The sequence below is a fragment of the Artemia sp. Qi Xiang Cuo genome, chromosome 13, assembly GCF_049724085.1.
Source record: "Artemia sp. Qi Xiang Cuo chromosome 13, ASM4972408v1, whole genome shotgun sequence".
In the NCBI taxonomy this organism is placed as follows: domain Eukaryota; kingdom Metazoa; phylum Arthropoda; class Branchiopoda; order Anostraca; family Artemiidae; genus Artemia; species Artemia sp. Qi Xiang Cuo.
In genome coordinates, this window is record NC_142806.1 from 43,364,777 (window position 1) to 43,386,353 (window position 21,577).

The 21,577-nt window shown below is 35.8% G+C and overlaps 1 protein-coding gene across 2 annotated transcripts in view; it reads right to left on the reverse strand.

Annotated features, from left to right (window-relative positions):
• Positions 1-21,577, reverse strand: part of pyd3 (beta-ureidopropionase pyd3) — a 61,567-nt gene that overhangs the window by 17,075 nt on the left and 22,915 nt on the right. The window contains exon 9 of one of the 2 annotated variants that reach the window (XM_089099401.1): positions 10,070-10,183. In XM_089099401.1, coding sequence (XP_088955527.1) covers positions 10,070-10,183 — 114 coding nt within the window. Of the gene's footprint in view, positions 1-10,069; positions 10,184-19,076; positions 19,304-21,577 lie in introns of those variants that run through there. The other variant, XM_089099400.1, reaches the window with a different exon arrangement.

A 21,577-nucleotide genomic window follows, 5' to 3' on the forward strand; every position in this document is an offset into this window, starting at 1 on the left:
CGTATGCATATCCCATTTGCATAACGTTCACCTCCTCGTCCATCCAAAATTCTATTTCGAACTACTATTAAATTTTTTTGTCAAATTTTGTCCTAAGTAGGCTTATAAATAGCAAGATAAAATAATGATTCTTCAGAAGACCCCCCCCCCCGAAAACAAGGTTATTCATTATATTAACAATAAGAAAAACAAAGTCAATTAAAAATGAATAGAAAAAATTGAAAAAACTTTTTCTAAAAATGAAGTTTTTCAAAGAAAAGTAAAGAGCTAAATTAAACCAAACACTAGCGGAAATTAAAAAAACAATTTCAAACGACTTAAGATCATATAATAACTTCAAACGAGCGGAAATCGCAATCAATGAATAAATAGGACCCAAAGCGAAAAGAAATTAAAATGAATAATCAAGTCGGACTTGAAACAAACAGAAATTACCACAACCAGGAGAGTAGAGTCCTACGTAATATTTCTATGGCCCCTAGAGGAATCAGTGAACCATATCAGGTCCATGGACTTTTGATAGCTTTCAGACGGGTGTGGTTCTTTTACTCAAGAGCTTTTAGACAGGGTGTGGTTCTTCAGTCCTATGTTATATTTCTATAGAGGCCATAAGTATCTCTGAAACGTATCTATGCAAATGTTGGTGAGAAGGGAAGTCTTAGTACCCCCAGTACACTTAATGCCAGTACACTAAATGTCCAACAGAGTGCAGCAAATGAATATCTCCAAAGCGAACTGAGTTATACTCTTCATCGAAATCGTAGACTTCGCAGTAATCAATATCAAAAACAAAGGCCTTCTACCCACTGCAAATGATGCAAGCTGATCTTATGACTTTGGATGAGATACAGCGAGCGGCGATGCCCCCCCGCTGTCGGCTGGCCGGGCGGCCGAAGGCCCTCCCCCGACCGCAAGGCCCTTCCAAGCTTTTGGAAAATTTGTTTCATTGAAGTTTACTCACACCGAGACTTCTTCTATAACTAAGGCGCACGTCTCGGTCGGGAGTTATGTAGTGCCCAAGGGGGAGGATACTTACACCATCTCTACAAACATAGACCTTCTCGGAAATGGTACTCATAGTAATCTTTTCAATATTTACGGTAAAATTCTTATAGCTTAACGGGCGAATTGCCAACAGTTTCGCTCGTGGAAATGCATTTTCAGCAATACAATTCCTATAAATGTCCATGTCAAAATTCTTTGCCACATAGTGCGTAGGTACTCCCTTGCAACATTTTTTGATTTCCTCGTTGTGTGTCAGTATAAACTACACCTTCGGACTTACAAGCATACCGCGGGAAATCATGTCGCTTCCCGTTTCTGAGTTTAAAAATAAACTTGATTTGGTACTCAACGTTTCGCCAGTTCCAGATAGACCTCCCCGTCCCAGTTGGTATGGTCCCTCTGATAACTGATGATATCGCCATGCGCCAAATCATTGATTAGGTTTTCCGTTTTTACTTTTAAAAGTAGAGAATCTGTGTCCCTATAGCAGACCTCTACTTGTCCCTTCCCCGGCCACTGTACCCTAGCCACATTGTAGTAGAATTCTAACATGAGCTTTTTAGACATTTCCAGGATGGCACTGCCTACAGTGATATTTTTATTCAGGACAGTATTTGTTTTTCTATTTAATAGTACCATGTCCGGGCCAATGATTGTAAAGGATGTGTAGTTTGGATCGGCAACAATTCGAGCAGATTGTTCGGGATCAGGATATTTTTTATAAATTGTTTCAATTATTTTGCATAATTCCCCCTTTTTTGATGGACTAACCACCCTCCTAAAACAAAGAGCTCTCTTTATATGTATTCCTGTGCATACATCTGGCCTCGTAATATCAAATTGGGCCCCATTAGAGTGTGCTAAAAGTAAATGCTTATGGATCATATGCAACACCGTTATGATATATTTAAATCTCAGCCCCTGGAGTGTTTTGGCGATGGCGTTTGCCCCCCAACCCTTCATTAACTTTACACCCATATCATTTAGCACATTTTGCCAAGCAGAATTTTTGTCAGGAAATGGAGCCAAAATATGAAAAAAAATACATTTTTGGACTACTGTTTTCCCAAAGAGTTTTTCACACTCGTCTGAATGAACGGACGGGGTTCCTTCACACCAACATGGACGGGAGGGGGGCTATCTCCACGTCAATCTCTAGTGTGCAGATACGCATATGTTACAACTAAGCCTGTAGACACGCAGGGGTTTGATCCTTGAATACGCTTGGAACAGAGATCGATAGGGATCTCCTAGGAAAATGTGGGCCTGAAAATCCAACCCATCATGAAGGTTTCAACCCATCCCCTTTCTCTTAGGCCCAGGTTTATGTGTGACTTAACGTATATATGGTAAAAAAGCCTTCTAAGACATCACCGTCTTTTCATAGTAAATACAGAAGAAAATCAAAATTGGGATAATATTTTCATAGAAATATATCTCGTTTCATAGACTGGACATTAACATAGTAAAGTTCTAGATTGCGGTTCACTTGTTTGGAACCGTCTGTTTTGGCTTTGATTAGGGTTTGGAGGTTTGGGGCCCCTGCTCTGTCCTGGGTCAGTTTATTTATTGTCCAAAGTTAGAATAAATTATCTTTTATAATTATCATAGGCATCATAATTGATACCACCTGATACCACCCCGTGAGCGGGGTGGTATCAACTCTTTGGGGGAACGTTTTGTTGAGTTACAAAATAATCCTTTATATATTGCAACTATAATTAATAATTCAGTTGGAAGTAGAAAAAAGAAGAATAATGAACCTAATTTGGCTAATAAAAGTAAGTATGCTTCGCAATTAAATGGTCCTGCCTCCTCTAAACGAGATGGTATTTTCTCTGTGCTTCACGTTAACATTCAGGGACTTTGCTCGTCTTTTGATGAGCAGAAACGGATAGTTAGTGGTAGAACTCCTGATATTATTGGATTACGTGAAACTTTCCTCGATTCGAATAAGGATATGGTTTTGGATATTCCAAGATAAGATAATATTTATTTTCCAAAGGCTATCACAAGCTCTAATAGAGCCGAATTCGTTTCATATGTCAAAAAGAAATAGACAAAGCAAAACGAAGAAACAAATAATGCAGCAAGAAAAGAAACATCAATCAAGTATAAAAATGGTCGATAAGAATTTAACAAATGGCTAGAATAGAAACAGAAAAATAGAAGAAGAAGGGGTGGGGGATAAAAGATAATCACAGTCAAGAAGAAAAACATTGCCGAAATCCTGTTCAAGGTCAAATACATAAAATTAAAAAAAAAAACACACTTAAAATCAAGCCAAATTATTTTTCAAAAGAAATATTTACAGTTAAAGAAAGGAATACAATTAAAGGAAAAAAGATATCATATTAAAGGTCAGAAAAGAAATTTAACATAAATAAGTATCTACAAAAGGGACAATAAAAGTGACAAAGATAAAGAGAAAAAAATCACACATTATTATTGTGAGCATACACAACAACTAAAATAAGGGACGGAGGAGTTAATTTTGGTACAGAGCATAATTCAGGGATTATTTAGGCGCTCCAAAATAGAGGGGATAAAACTTTTCCGAAACCTCTCAGTAACGGTATGGATCGGTGAATAAGCTGGAAATGCCAATGAAGCTAAATGAAAAAGACAGGCACTAAAGGTATCGATTAAATACAAGAAAGTACTTTCAGCACAGTAATTAGATTTTACATCTTTAATTAATCACGAACAAGGCTTTGCTTTCTTTTTTCTTCACACGGTAATACCTGCAGAGCTATGAAAGACTAAATATGGACTTTTGCTCTCTTTGTAGATGATCCTGAGCAAACACTTTTGCACCGACTCAATTTTGTCACTAAGCTCACTTGAAAGATGCGAATGCCAGACCGGGCATGCATATTCTAATAGCGGCCTGATAAATGATAAATAGACACGGAGGGGGTGCATCTTAGGGCAATCAAATCTGTTTAAAAATTTTAACATAGATAATGAAACGTTTGCTTGTTTAACAGTATTAGAAACATGAATGTCCCATTTAAGATTATTTGAAATTGTGACACCAAGGAGTTTAACATGTTTGAAAAGCATTTCGGGTGGGATAGGGTCAAAAGCGGGATTGGACTTACAAAAATGTTTAGTCATTATATTTTATTTGGTGGAGTTTACTTTCAAGTTTAGGTTCATAACTTCATCTGAAGTGTGGATTAGAATTCCGAGAGGGTCACTTTTAGTATTCCTGTGACATACCTCAAGGATCGACAAGTCATCCATGTATTTCCACCTTTGGGGAAAATCCCTACCACCTTTGGGGAAGATACAGGATGAGAGGCTGAACAAGAAACAGATGGCGAGAGGTGACCTTGCCCTTTATATTGCTGATCGTCTTGCATACAATGTCCGAAGTGATTTGAGCAGAAATGAGGAAGGAATCTTTGAATCCCTTCTTATTGAGATTAAGTCAGGGTTTAAGGATTTAGGCGTATGTTTGGTTTACAGGTCCCCTAGTGGATCTATTCCTTCTATGAAAATTCTGGAAGAGGTTTTCGACTCAATCCAAAAGCATCCCTGTGAACTAATCCTTATGGGCGATTTCAACCTCACACTGCTGGATCAAAATTCTGATTCAGAAATATATTTCTTGTCAATAATGTTCTCTTCAGGAACTCTACCTTCAGAATGTATACCAACCAGAGTTACTGAGACGCATGCGTCTCTTATTGATAATATTTTTTCGTCACTAGATGTCTTAGATAATTCAGTGCTGGTTAGTGATATTTCTGATCATTTTCCCGCCATTTCCCGATTTAAGAGTGCTGATCAAGCGCAGTGTATATCATCACCATCTAATGTCCCATTACTTACCCCTCGTCTGACTGATCAGCCATGGGATAGTTTGGTTTCTGAATTGGATTCTAACCGCTCTTTTGATTTCTTTCATGATTTAGTGAAAGAAGGTATCCTAGAAGTTTGCCATCAGGGTGCAGCAGCCCATACTTCAAAAAGGATAGCACCGCTGAATCCATGGATGACTCCAGGTCTCCCTAAAAGCTGGAAAAGGAAAATTTATTTTTGAAAGCTCTACAAGGCTTCATCATCTGTAGCTCACCATTAACGGTTCAAGGCCTACAGGAGTATATTTAATTCTCTGTGTCGGAAGGCTAAGTCTCAGTATTGTCATAGGAAATTTTCTGAATGTGGAAAGGATGTTAGGAAGACATGGTATTTAACTAATTCGGTTCTTAGACCTACTCAGCCTTCAGCTCCAACAACGCTGCCTTCAGTTCCAACAACGCTGATAGTCAATGGTAAAACCGTTCAAAAAGAAGAAGATGTCCAGCTAGAGCGTATCTCTTACTTTGCTAATACAGGGAAGACAACTGCTTCCTCTGCAAGCTCTACAACTTTTCGTTGCGATATCAAAGCCTATCTTGGACACTCATGTTAAAAGTCAATGGTCTTGAAGAGGTAGCTCGTATTGTGAATACTCTTAAAGGATCATCGTCTTCAGGGCCAGACAGAATTCCTATAAGGATCATCCGTGCCAATCTGCCAGCTATCCTTTCACCATTGACTAAGCTTGTCAATCTGTCTTTAGAGATAGAAATTTTCCCTGAATCTCTCAAGCGAGTTAAGGTCGTAGTGCAGTATAAAGGTGGTTCCCGGAGTGATCCTGTTAATGACAGGCCAGTTTCTCTCCTATCTGTTTTCAGCAAAATTTTTTACAAGGCTATGCTATCCAGGCTTCTTAGTTTTCTGGATACAAAAGGATCTTTGCACGATTTCCAGTTTGGAATCTGAGCGAATCACTTTACAGAGCATGCTTGAGCAGTTCTCTTTAATTTCATTCATTTGGTAATAGATTCTGGTCATATCCTGGCAGCTTTAATTTTGGATGTTCGTAAAACTTTTGATTCCTTGACTCGTCGGATTCTCTTTGGAAACTATCGCATATTTGTATAAGATCAAATACTTTTTCTTGGTTTGAATCATATCTTTCTGGTAGGCTTGTTTCATTTGATCCACTTTTCCGGAACCCCTCTGAAGTAGATTATGGCGTCACTCAGGGATCTGTTCTTGGCCCCGTTTTATTTCTGATTTATGTTAATGATCTAATTTCAGCAGTCAAAAACACCAGGCCTCTAGCATGCTGCAAGCTGTGTCATCCTGATGTTCGTTCGTGTTCCAATGCTCTTCTAATGAAGATTTTTCTTGTTGCTTTTGCTGATGACACCACTCTTGGGACCCTTGGTTAAACGGAATGTCATGTCAAGTAACCTTGTGGCAGTATTCGGAAGAGTCATTTCATGGTTTAATGCGAATTACTTGGCCTTGAATCTTGGTAAGTCATATTCGCTTATTTTTCTCGAATTGGTATAGCTTTCCCTCACCTTACACACCTTCATGTGTCACAAGGCTCCTTGTGTAGACCAGAGAACCTTTCATTTAGAAACCATAGAGCCATGATTAAGGTTAAGGACTCAGGGAGTTTGGGTATCATTCGAAAACTTGGACACACATTTCCTGGATCTATTATGAAGCTTCTTTTTTTCTGCCTTGTCCAGTCATATATTTCTTATTACCCCAGGGTATGGATGTCTACTTTTCCTTCTACACTGCAGTCACTTTCTATAATGCGTAATAAAGCACGGAGTCTGGTTATGGACACAAACCATTCCTCACCAACATCACACTTAAATCTACAGTCTATTTACATTCTTTATTGTGCTTCTTTTGTCTTTCATCAGTTTCATGGCAATCTTCCAAAATCTCTTCAAAAAACTCCTGTGTTTATTTCTGATTCAGCTCCATACAGCCTTCGTTCTTCATGTAATATCTGCATTTCTGCTACCCCTACTATGCAATCAGAATTCAATCCCTTCATTGCTTGTCAACAGGTCTGTAATTTCCTACCTTTTCAGTATGGACATGCCACTCGTTTGGGACTTTTAAAAGGATTCTTAAGGACCATTTAGTTAAGAATCAAACAGAATAGCATTTTTTTTTTCCTTTTCCTCTGAGGAGTTGGTGTCAATTTATTTTGTATCCCTGGCCAAGGAGCCTTTCGAGGGGGAATGAGAGCATTGCATATCCTTCTGTATTTATTGGTGAATAAAATCTGAATCTGAATCTCAAGAATGGCTAAGTGTATTAAGTAACAACTTTCAGGGCACATTAAGAGGAGTATTAAACTAAGTCAAAAGGCAATATGTGCATCAACGTATCTGCACCATACAGTGATCAGCTAAAAGTATTAAGTTTAAACTTATTCGAGGGGGATGTTGAACTTAATCAAAATAAGCTATGTGCATCCATATTTCAGAAGGGTGTACAAACTTTCAGTCCCCTGGTCTGAACAACAAGCAAAATCTCTTTTTTTGTATGTATAGGTCTGATGTATCCTTTTTTACTTTTTTTTATTCTCTAGTTCTAGCTGGGCACTGGAACATCATAGAGCTGTTTAAGGGGAAAACGTCAATGACCAAGTTTTTCATCGTTTCCTTCTAATCCAGGATTATATTCTTTCTAATTCTAAACCATACATATTTTCGGCAACATTTCAAACACTATGTGCATCCAGATCGAGAAAAAGGCATATATGCAAGATTTGAGGAATGACTAAGGATATGAAGTTGAAACTATCAGGGCTTGTCTAGGGGGATGTTGAACTATATCAAAAGACACTACGTAGATTCATATTGTCAACACAATGTATATGCAATATCTCAGTCAAGGCTAAGGGCATTAATTTGAAAACCTCAGCAATTGACAGAAGAATATTAAGGTAAAACTTTCAGGATATGCTGAGGGGAATATTGAAATAAATCAGACGACACTAGTTGCAGCAACATTGTCAAAATAGTCTCTCTTCAATATCTTTGCAACGTTTAAGGGTATTAAGTTGAAACCTCCAGGGAAAGTTGTTGGGGATTTGGAATAAAATTAAAATACACAATGAGCACATGGGTTATGAAAAGGGCATATCTGTAATATTTCAGAAGTGGCTCCTGGCATTAAGTTGAAACTTACAGGGGATTTTGAGGAGGATACTGAACTAAATCAAGAAACGCCATGTGTATCTAAGTCATCAAAAGATAGAATTTGTAATTCCACGGAACGGCTAATGGCATGAAGTTGAAGCTTTCAGGGAATTTTGAGGGGATGTTTACTAAGTCCAAAGACACCAAGAACAACCAGGTTGTCAAAACTATGGATCTGTCACCATCTCTGGAACTGTTTAGGTTATTTAGTTGAAACTTCCAGGGAGTATTGGAGAGGATACTCGACTAAATATGAAGAAATCATGTTTATCCAGGTTGTCAAAATGACGTTCCTGCAATATCACAGGAACAGCTACAGATATTAAGTTGAAACATGCAGGGAAAGTTGAACGTGACGTTGAACTAAACCAAAAGAAACTACGTGCGTCCAGATCAAAAGAAGGGCGCATCTGCAACATTTCATGAACAGATAAAAGCACTATGTTTAAACTTTTAGGGAATGGTAAGGGGACGTTGAATTAAATCAAAAGACAATGCGCGCATCCAGGTTATCAAAAAGGTGAAGTTGCAGTATCTGAAGTATGGCTATGGGTACAAAATAAAGGCTTAATGGATCCAGCTGATGCTTTGAGGGAATTCTGGGCAGGGGATCCAGTAGGTTTTAATTTTTGACTTGGGAGACCAAGGGGAGCATATTATGGACAATAAATGTTTGAAGGTGTAAGTCTGGTATTTCGTATTTATAGAAAACCAGCAAGCAGCCATTGATGTTTAACATTTTTTTAACTGCCAATTTCACATTAAAATACAATGAATAACAAGCTCAGCAGACAATTTTTTTTGTAATGAAGACAATTTTTGATCTTTTTTAATGAAGAGACAAAAACATCTATTTTAAAAATCAAGAAGGGGGTAATCCCCCTCCCCCTAATTAGTGATACTATTCGATATTATGTAAAGCATTAAATTTTGAAATACATATAAAGTGGTAATAACTATCTGTGAGAAAAAAAATATTCACAAGGCTATTGAAAATACAACAAATACTATGGTTAAAAGCGTACAGGAAAGTGAAATGAAAGAACAAAAAAAGAAGGCAATTTTATTTACACTTCGTTTGTTCCAAAATTAAGTTGAAAATTGAACAAGGGGGCTAAAAAAATCTCCTTTTGTGAGTAATTATTTTATCTTTATTAGCCTATTTGGCATTAGTTACAAGTAACATACAGCATGTTGTATTTCATGAAATGGGTACAAAATTAAAACGGGGATTTTACCTTACTTGATGGGCAAATCTGTTTGCTTTTACTTGAAATTTGAAATCCCAAGCCAGTGCTGAATGAGTTTATTTATTGGACATTCAAGTTTTGGTGAATTTTGTTCAAAATAATTACTAACTGACGTTTCCCCTTTGTCTGTTTTTTTTTTATTTTGCTAATTTAACCGTGTTGAATGTCACTTTTTGTTCCATTGTCCATGTTTATACTTGCCAAAATACTGCTTCTTGCATCCAAAACTGTTCAAATACCAAGTTGAAAAGCAAATCTAATAGCCAAATTTTTATTTTTGGAAAAACTTTCCTATTGCAATGTTTATTTGAATCTATTTGCACACAAAGACAGCAGTGGATCTGGAAGTTGATAATGATGTTATTTATTTTTGGAATGTTACAAGATTTTTAACAAGGGAAGCAAAGAATTTAACCCCCCCCTCTAGAATACATAAAAAATGCATATACAATAGAAGTTTTATTATTTGAAAAATAATTGGTTTCAAGTCATAGCTACCTTTATATGCAACCCCCCCCCCCAACAAAACATAAAATTATAGTGGTAGCCTTACAGTGACTCAACAATTAATCATACTAACAATTTCTTTATGGTACAATGTTCTTAATTTTCTAGAACACTCTCTGGTTTAGGAAAACAGTCATAATACAAAACTCCAGGTTGTGGGTAATTTTGAATACAAATAACTGGCGGCATCCTTTGCTTTTTGGAATAAGTGCAACATTTTGGAAACTAAGTAAAATTAAAAGAGATAATAAACAGACAAGAACCTAATACTATGAGGCAAAGATGACTTACATAGAGAAAAAAAATGAGGAATCTGAAATGCTGGTCTATTCCTAAGGCCTATTACCATAAACAGGTTAAATATATGAAAAATAATAAGCGCCAATATCCAAGGTTCTGTCCAGTCTACCTGAAAATGATAAATATTTTAAGTGCATAAGTCTAGAGACTAACTAGATTTAAATGATTGGACAAGTCACAGTCAGAGCAAACAAAAGTAAGTCACATATTAGAAACAGTATCAATCAAAAAAATCTTTTAGTTTCATCTATAAATACATTGACTATGTCTTAGTCATAAATCAAACCACAGTCCAAGAGCATCAATGGAAAAGGCAAAAAAAAAATTAATTTCATCTATAAATAAACTGACCATGTCTTAGTCATAAATTAAACCACAGTAAATGCATATGTACAGTGTCAAGTAATTGTAATTTGAAGCCCTTTGATTATAAGCAGTGTTTCCACTATGAAGAATTATTCATTCACCTCTATCAGCCGAAACACTTAAAATTCCTGTTAGCAAAGCAAAATGTCAGAAAATCTTTAGGGCAAAGGGAATTGAGTCAGGCCCGAGTTAGACTACAATTGTGTCTGTAAATAAGAACAGAATTGAGCATTATAACATTCCAAATATTGTAGTTTTTACTCAACTTTCAAAAAACGATTTTATGTAAAACAGATTAGATTTAAGGCTGGTCTACACAGATATGCCTGTAGTCTAGCAGCACATTACCCTTCATTCACACTGAGGAAATTCTGGATGAAGGGGAGACTGGGGCAATATGGACCCTTGGATAATGTGGACACTCCATCTCCATGCACTTTTATTATCCACTTAATTACAATTGACAGCAAGCAGTATTTCTTTACAAGTAGTTTATCAGCTAGGTTTGAAAGAGTGCTACTTAGGTTAGAAATCCAATAATCACAATTTAGGGATGCAAATTGTGGGTACTTCAAAGTTTTGTTGTGATGAATTTAGGGGGGTTGTGGATACCAGTAATCAAGCTATTATGGACAGGGGTGTCCACAATAGCCCCCTTACAGCCAAATATACTTCACCAGGGGTACTGAGAAAGCATCAAAGCAATTCAACACTCTAGCAAGCCTGATAAGATGGATAGAACTATGGAAGAAAATGCCATTAAATGAACCCAAGAGTAGGGAGCCAGAGGTATTCAAAGCCTGTAAAGGCATGAAAAATATTAAGTGGAAATAAATCACCTGATTTATCATTTATCTCACAAAAGCTAGAAAGCTGCACTATGGACTCAGTCCAAAAGAATGCCGCATTCTGACCTAGCAATAGGCTATACAAAAATGAGCCAGGAAAAGATTGTGCACAACTAAGAAAGTAACAAGGTGGATTGGTTTACTTCATTTCAGAGAGACCTTGATGTGCCTACTCAAGCTTCTCAGAATGCAAGCATTGCTTTGGCAACAGTATTTAATCCAGCAACAGTCAGTGAGTGCTTTGACAAATACTCAGAAGTGTTGAAAGGAGAAATTTTTTTATATTACATGGAATGTAGACAAACACTGGCCTTGTGACTGTGCAGAGACCTAATAAAGTGATAGTTCCATAAGGTGTTAATTAAGTGAGTCTACTGACATCATCCAAGATGGGCAAATTTGAAACAACATGCTGTACTGTTAATGCTACAGGTGTTACAATCACCCTCTTTATGGTCTTTCTGTGTGTTCATTTTAAACAATGTATGGTCTCTAGTGCACTCACTGGCACAAAAGCTGCTGCTTATATAAGTAGATTGATGACCACTGAAAACCTTACATAAATTTCCAAAACACTTTCAAAAGCAAACACAATGCAGTCTTGCCTCAAAGATCCTCTTGAACATGGACAACCATATGATCCAAATTACTGTAATTGGAATTTGCTAAATTAAATGGATTATAATCTTTACATTCCCACTGAACACAAGTCAAAAGCTTTAGCCCCTGAATTGTTCCATGGTTTTTAGCACTAAAAGCTCACTTAAAGAGAGCTGCTAATGTGGGGATCCTTAACCATCCTGGCCAACTCATCAGAATTGATACTATTGAATAGCCACTTGGCAGTACTTTCCTACTGACTTTCATGTGCAAAATATTCTATCTACTTTTAGGGTTTCAGAAGTATACTCCATCAGCCATGATAATTTTGGTAAATGTCAAATTTCTGAGCTCCTATGTCTCTGATCATACAGAATCAGCTCCTCCAAGTTAGAATCCTCCTGAAAACAAGTATGTGTCCAAACCAGGTACATTTTCAAATGTATGTCCAGAATTACTGGGAGAAATGTCTGCATGTCCAAATATCTCTAAAAGATTCCCCTCACCCTAAAGCTGTGGCAAGAAAATACTATCAGCCTCAAAGGCACAAAAAGCCTTGTTGCCACTGACTCACCTGTAAAAAGCCATTGACAAAATGTACAGAAAAAGCCAAAGAAAAGGAATATGAAAGAAGTAAGAAGGCACTGGTTACCAAGAAAAAGGTAAAACAAGTCTTGAATTTTGACAGCAAAGACAGTAGTTAGCATGACATGGAAGAAGACTTCCATCTAAGTGACTTGCATGAGTCACTTAGATGAGCATGAGTCACTTAGGATGAGACATCCCCATTCATGGGGATGGATAAGATTTATACATTTGACAGAGAAAAAATCAAAATGAACATTGAGCCTCTATCCTTTACTGGCTATACTATGTGACAAGCAAGACAGTTTTTTTTTTCTTTAAGAACTTGTCCTAATCTGACATCAAGCAGTTCATTAAAATACCATGCTAGGCCTGCAGTTGAATATTGCCTAAGTTGTCAGAGAATACCTAGTGTGTATTTGTGTTAACATTTTTAATATACACCAACCAAACACTCAGTTACTCTACTCTTCTAGTTCTGATTTTAACAGTTCAGGATGAAACAGACAACAGTATCTGGATTATTCATACCAAATGTTTATTATACCCTAGTGTTCCAGGTATATAGACACTATTAGAAACTTTTCATAGATCACTCCCAACATAAATTTGGTAAGAGATGCAAGTTTGTTATCTATTATGCAAATAAAGCCAACATGGTAAAAATTGTGTAGGTACATTCTTGGAAAGGAGTTAGGTTAGGAAAATGAAACTTTCAGGGATAAGTCTACAAGCTAAAGTATGTCCTGGGAAGGTATTTTGAAGTACCTACCTCCACTCCTTCTCCCTCTAGTGGGTCCTGAAATTTGCCTACTTGACAGGTCTATACCTATTGAAATTTTGACAAAACAACATTTTACTTTAATTTTCAGTTATCTATTTCTTTTTCTCTGGCTTTAGTTCTGAAAATGCAATTTCTATTATTTGTGTTATTTGTTATATGTGCAGGAACAAGCTAACCATGTGATATTAGGTCCAGAACTCATAAACTATGATGAAAGCCTTAAAATACTAGGCCTAGATGGACTTGATGCCAGGCAACACTAGCTTACAATGGCCTTTGGACAGAAGCTTTTGAAGTCAAGCAGGCATCAAGATTATTTGCTCCCTGAACTGGCTAGAACAGGGTGTAATACAAGTCACCAGAATAAACTCAAGCCTTGTAAGCCTGTGGCTACCAACCAATACAGATTGTCTTTTCAACAGTATTTTGTGTCTCATTTTAATAAATAAGTGACAAGGAAGAGTGATTAGGCCTATTTGTATTATATTGTGTTTCATTTAATTCTTGTTATTTGGCATAATAAATTTGTATCATATTGTATTGTTATTCAAGTAGAATTTTAAGCCATATTAATGTTTTTTTCAAAATTTAAGAAATGCATTTGCATATCTTTAAAACCTTATAAATTGGGACTGAGCAAAGTTGTGAAACTGAAAACAATTTTGTTGTAGGCCTACTTTATTTAAGCAGAAGATCTATTTGTAAGGATTCACTTTTATAACACACCAGATTTTTAAAGGTCAGGACCCTCTAGAGGGAGAAGGAGTAGAGGTAGGTACTTCAAAATACCTTCCCAGGACATACTTTAGCATGTAGACCCATCCCTTAAAGTTTCATTTTCCTATCCTAATCCCTTTCCAAGATAGCCAAAAGTAGCTAAAGTGGAATTTTACCTTTTACCAATAAAACTAACAAGGGAATATATCTAATTTACAGCTCAATAAAGACTAGGATTCTCCCCCGGCTCTCAGAAAAAAATGGTTTAGCCCAAGCTAATGACTACCATTTAAACATCCCAAGTCTATGGCATGTTTAGTGAGTATTAAAGAAAGTGCCTTATCGATATCTAAATCAAAATAGTGTATTCTCCCATGTTGTGCTCTCACATTAAGTAGAAAAGATTGAAAATCTTGTATTATAGGATATTCCATATTCAGCTCTTTTAAACCTTGCAAGGATGTGCGAAATCTATAAAAGACATCCCTTTCCGCTAGGTCTTCTCTTATTTGGCCTCCTTTAGGTCGTTTTTCGCCATCCCCACAAAAATTGTTAGCTAACACTTTTAATAACAATTTTGTTTCAGCTACCAACAAACTGTAAACTCACATCATTAATGATTTTTTTTCAGCAAATTGAGTCTTTACTCTAGAAATCCTTAATTTCTTTCTTCTTCTCAGCAGGAAAATCAATAAAACTAAATCAGAATAATAACAATTAGATATTTATTAATAAAAGAAACTTCAGGATTTAATAATGAAAGGATTTAAAATGTAATAATATATTTTTAATGAAATAATAAATTTTAAAAAATATAAATTTTGATAATAAAAGAACTTAATAATAATAGCAATAGAATTAAATAATATTTTAACATAAATCATGCAACTATTGATAACCAGCAGTTACCATTGGTGTCCAAGATGTTTAGCAGGGTTACCACCACAACCAAATAAAAATCACCAGATTTTCAACAAAAAAATCCCCAGAAATCACCAGTATTTCACAAAAATCACCAGAAATCGGTGGTCAGTAATGATAAGCTTTACACCAAAAAGACGCGTTGGGCTCCCTGAGCTAAGACATTTTGTTTTTCAAAGGTCGTCAACTGCTCAAGAAGGAAGCGAATTTATACATAAAACCGGAGTTCCAGGCAAAGACTGAAATTGTTACCTAAAATCCTATTACTGGATATGAGGAGCCTTTTTTATTTATTTAACTACTTTTATACTTTTCTTTGTCTTTACTTTGCAAAATCTTTTCTTTTTCTTAGGTTTCCATTGAAAAGAATAACCCCAATAATCCTCTTTTGTCCTCAAATCGAATTTCATTTGCTTATGAGCGTTTTTAATTCCCCTGCCATAGTTGATATCCTTAGTGGTGAACTTTAGCTCTGAAAAAGACGACTCAAATGGTGTCAATTTCTTATATAATTATTTTACTTCCGGAAAATTGTCTTGGGTCAAGTCTAAGCTGAAATATCTGACAAGTGATGATAAATTTTATTTCCCTTGTTCCTTAGTCGAGAGCCCCTTGAGACTGAGCCCCCTGGTTTCTTGAGACTGTTAAGTCCCTTGAAAAAAACCTAGACTAGGCCGCTGAATCTATGTTCATGTGGGACTATGCTTTCTTTACCTGAGATTTTTTTCGTTTCTGAGCCTCAATCCGTTTTTATTACACATGGGACACACATGTATGTACTTATAAATTAAAATTTGTATCTATGGGGAAGCTGATTGCCAAGCTAAAAGGATACACAGAAGCCCAATATAACGCCACTATTTAGAAATAACGAATAAAAACAAGACATAAAATATGAAAGTCACTGATTATTTCACCTCAGTAAGACAGCGAAACCAATCATGCATGGAATGTTAACCGATTTTGTAAAAATCCACCAAATTAAATGAAAATCACCAGAAATCACAAGATTTTAAAAAAAAATCACCAGAAATCCCCTGATTCAACAAAATCACCAGGAAGATGAAAAATCAACAGATCTGGTGATAAATCACCAGCGGTGGCGACCCTGATGCTTAGTTTCGAAAATCTTGCGTACAGGGCACTGTTTCTGTATCGCTATCGTTTACCACTGAGCTGCTGTAATCGGTGCTCGAAAAAATTTACGTATGTAGGGTCTTTTAGTGAGGGTTTTGGAATTGCAATAAATGAGACAGTCGTACAATTTCTTTAAGAAGATAACACGGGAAGAGATAAGTCGTTTTTGACTAAATCGAAGAAACACCAACAGATATGGTACGTATAAATCATAAGCTTTTTTTATTGGCATCCGAATGGACTCAATTACGGAAGAGCTTAAAATTTTGTATTGCCTTGTTCATATTCACGATCGATAAAGTATTCCTGAATTGATGTTTTCGACTCAACCATATACGAGGTTTTTATGCAAGGACGGTGATACTCATCCAGCTTTCTTCCAAGAAAACTTTTCAGCAATTGCTGTGTCTTATTGTATTACATCTTTGTTATCGTAGAGCTGGTGACCATTGATCCTGCTCTTGTTTTAGACATGAAGTGGCAAGGATTGAAAGAGACTCCAAATGCAGGAGGTATCATTTCTAAGAACGCTCTTTTTTGGAACTAAATCTTTCGTAATTCTCTACAGTAGAGGGGGGGTTCATTCTAAGAATTATTTATCTTCTATATATGTAGGTATATTGTACTTTAAACCGGTCACCAGCAACTCAATTTAACTTTTGAAACAATAAGATAGAAGAACCCAAATTTTGCAGAACTGCAATCAAATACCCAAGGACCAAATACGGCATAAAGCTGATTTATCCTTCTAAATTGACTGGCTACCTCAGAATTTTCGCAATATGTCAGTTTAGTAGTTTTAAGGCCAACAGTTTCGTTCTGTAGCATAAAATAACAGGGAGCGGGATTTTGATATGAGGTAATCTCTTTTATTAGTTAGAAAGGGTAGTGCGGCTAGAAAAGAAATCTAAGACCTAAAAATAACGTAGTCCAATTAACTACCTAGTGACATAACTGATCACCAGGTGGCAACATGTCACTGAAGCATGGCATAAATAATTTGTAATTTGCTTAGTTTTTCGTACTGAAGAATGGCAGCATGTCTATAATTCTATTTTAATTGACTGTCTTATGAATCCTCGCCCGATAGCAGTCTGGTCTTTTTAGGGCCAGAATTTTCATTTAGCGGCAGAAAATGGGTCTTTGTTACTAAAAAAAGGCTTCAGATCTATTTTTTATTTGAACAAGCTATCCCCCAGTTTTGTACTGTGACTAGTTAAATACAAGTCATCTAGGGGAATTTTTCTTTTGGAGTAATCGCATAGCAGAAACCCTGAAATTTTTTTTATTATTTGTAGAAGGGCATTGGATTGTTGAAAATAGGGCTCACTGAGACAGTGAATGTACTGGTATGACCTTTACAGGAATCCAATACTGCTTCAGAGTTTTCCCTTTCCTGTTAACTTCAATCCTGTAAAGGATAGACATTTAAAATCAGCGTGGAAATACAATATGCTTGACTACATATTTATCCTCACCTCTCGTGTTTTCATTTGGAATTTTATTTGAGCAACTCTTCACTAGTCCCAGGAATAATTTTTTTTGCCGCAATAGGAAAGTGAATAGCAAAACATATACCATTTCTCTCTTTCCAGGGTGCTGTGACTAACTTCAAAACCACACTCCCTATACCAGTTTACTTATCCGGAATATATACAGACAAAGCAGTAGATCTTATCCGTAACATTTATGCAATAGCAGAAAATAATACCCCAAAACCTCTTTAATGCGATAATAAGGAAGATATAGCTTCTCGCAGTGGTTGAAAAAACACTTTTTTCCGATTCTGACCCGAAATCCCGAGGATCAGACCTATGAGCGTAACTATATCAAACTTATTCTCGACAATTGAACTAACCGAAAGATTAACGGGAATGAACTTTTCGAATGGATATACACCCTAAAATCGGTTGTTAGGGTTTATTGAGTATACTACAGTTCATATCTTACTGTAGATAACCCATCGAATTGGAAAAACTTTACTTCTTTTTGATCAACAACTGAAAAAATTCCAAGATCTAACTAGCTTGATTAATTTATTGCTTGGTGTGAATTTGAATTTCAAAGAAAGAGACAATGTTGGCTTTCAGATAAATAGCTAACAGGCACTCTAATTGTTTGTCATGAAAATGAAAAATGAATTGAAAAAACAAACAAAACAAGAGAATTTTCATTACTGTCTCAATACGTGCATTGTTTAGCAGCCAGACTCCTCAAGTTTTGAACTAGTTCTTACATAAGTGAAAATGAAGTCTTTTTATTGGGTACACAAGTAAAATAAAATGCAGGTATAAGATAACGGGTTTGGTTTTTGTATAAGACGGTGGATAATTAGCCACAAAACAAAAAAAAGAACAAGCAAACTTTATCCCCTAATAATAATAAAAGTCCGAATATTTGGTTTCATGCCTGGAAGCCTTCATTAACGAGAAAAAAGGGAAAATAAAACAAACTAACCTAAGACAAATAAAACAAAGAAAGAAAAGGGGAAAAGAAAGACACAAACTCTATACAAAAACAAGAGAAAAAAACCTCACAAGTTAAAAACGTTCTGCATTTATGTACTTGTGATAAATAAATATTGGAAATTTTTACGATATGAATTTTTCTTCTTTTTCTGTTTTGTAAAGATTTTTCGTTTTTTCCACTTTCTTTCTATTTTTCATTTATGTTAGGTTAGTTCGTTTTATTTTCTTTTCCCTTTTTTTTCGTACCGTTAATAAAGGATTCCAGACGTGAAGCCGGAACATTTGGACTTTTAATATTTAACAATTATCTTGTTGAAAAAGAATACCCGTTTCTCTATATTTTTATTTCGTTTTATTCGCAAATGGAAAGGCAGTGTGGCAAAATAAATAAATTATTTTATTATTTGGTATTGCACGGTATTCACCTGATCTCTGTGAGAGACAAACTTTGATTCCACCCACAAAGACCTAATGAGGAGTGCGGCGTCCAAACAGCACACGATCTGATGTTCAGCATCAGGACGAAAAAAAACTTATTATTTGACCCAATTATAAACATCACTAATCACAACTAAACGAAAACAAAGTAGTTACGTTTCCATTTTTTTTTCTATTTTAAAAATGAAAATTGCTTTCAAAAGAATTAAAATTTTGGCACTTTCTACAAAAAGAAGAAAAAAACAAAGAATAAAAATAAAATACAGCAACAGTTTTATTGTTCTTTAACAACTTGGGGCTTGAAATCTGGAAGACATGCTTCATGAAGAAGATCTCGGTATATTTCGAGTCTTTGAGTCATCTGAAAAAAAAGAAGCAAATTAATCCTAAAATTTAGTTCGAGAGTGATAAAATCACCAAAATGCTATTACCATAATAGCGAGCAATAGATCCAAGTCCTAAAATAGTTGTATCCAAAATTTGTCATTAATCATAGGAAAGATATTACAAATTTATTTGTTTAATATTTTGTTAAAATTGACTACGTATATATTTTGTCCTAAGTAATTACTCAGCCTAAAAACCACAGAAAACTCGGATCACAAAGATTCATACAGACAAGGGCTTGGATAACTTATATAATTCATCCAAGATACAATCCCATTCATAACCCCTACTAGATTAATTGTAAACAGCCGGATTCTGAATAAGCATTTACTGCAAAGTCTGCTCTGAGATCTATGCTTATTTTCAACCTCTCGATCATTCTATCAACCTCTTTTAACTTAAAAGGAGCCAATAAAACATTTAAAACATCCACCAGGGGTCTCGTGTCCTAGGCACTTCCCTAGATTACCAAACAAAATCTAGGGAAAACTGTAAGATTCACTTCTAGATAATCTTCATTTCATATTTATTTATATACCTGTTCGACTCTTTTGTCCTCTACTGGTGAAGCATTATTGTGATTCCTTCCACGGCCCAGATAACATAGCTTACCTGTCGCGCGTTTCTCGGATCTCAAAACAAAGAAAATCCAAGGAAAATTACCCCAGAAAATCACCCCACGAAAAATTTCATCTCTGCGGGAAATCCACCCCCATATATCAATAACTATGGTATTTTTATATTTAAAATATTTGAAAGATTCCCCACGCGGACAGTAAATATAATCTTTCAATAAATATATTGAAAGATTCCCTACCTCTGGAATATTCCACACCCTGCGGAAAACTTCTCAGCAGGAAATTCTCCCCACCCCCGTGGAAAATTTTTCTCTTCGTTGGGGAATCGAGTCCATAATTGAAAAACACAATAATGCACCGAAACGACAAACACGAACATTGATTTTTTCAAACGTCATGCTTTCCACAATAAAGTTAATCTACTGAACAGAGTTGTCCTTTACTCTACATTTATACAAATTCCCTAATAAATATATATTGATTGAATACACAAAGAGTCGGAAAAAGATATACGAATCAAATTCATTTTGACATGGAAAAGCCCCCCCCCCCCCCAAAAAAAAATCTCCACATGTAAAATAACGATAGTATTTGAAAAGTTTAAAGAAACTGAAAATTAGGCGGAATGCCAAATAGACGAAATAATAAAAAAAAAAAATCAAAATCATAATACAATCGTAGCCTCACATTTGTAATTAGTGGCTTCAAAAACCTATCAAAACCAATTTTGGCGTTGTAGCATTCCTTATTAAATAATAAATAATTTATTTTTGACCCACTATACAGAAAATGAAGTGGAATAACACAAGAAAAGAGAAAAAACAAACAAAAAAAAAAAAAACCACAAAGATACATTTAACAACAACACAATAAATAACTATTACACTCAAAGCGCTACTGCTACCCAGACAAGTGGGTGGTTAACACCCAAAGTAGCATAAATGTTCTCTTGAAAACGGCTACTTTGTCCGACAAAACAATTTACAATATCCGGAGCGCCAAAATTCCGCATCATCTTTCTATTACTGTATATGCGAGGTACATACAATAAAAACTTGCAATATCTGAAATACATAATTCTAATATCGTTAATATCCCGAAACAGTATGTGAAGGCCAGCTGGGAACAAACCCGCATGGTTACAAAAGATCGAGGCCAATTTAGCTAATGTCTTTCTGCTATGTCTTCCTCTGCTGGGGACAATTTTGGCATACCCCAGTTTCAGCTTATCTTTAATATCACTCAATGCCCAGAAACGAACTAACGTAAGCGACTTGTGAATATTAATCCCAAGCCATCGGAAAGATTAAACACTTTTTACAGAAAATAAGCCGCAATCAAGTGGCGTTGCTGAAGATTTTGAATTAAACACTAAATATTCACATTTATCAGTGTTGAGGCTTAATCCAATTTCCCCATACAGCCGCGTTACTAGTAGCACAGACTTCATTAAAGTAAACTTTGACCTGCTAAGAAGCAGAAGATCATCCGCATATGCAATATAGGAGACGTTTTACAACCCTGAGTAGTAAGAAAGCGGTATCATAATAAGAACATTCAATAAACAAGCTTTAAAAATATGAGGTGAAAGCACACCACCCTGACGGACCCCAGATCTAACTGGGATTTTGCCAAAGGCCCGGGAACCCTGCCTCAACTGAATAAATGAA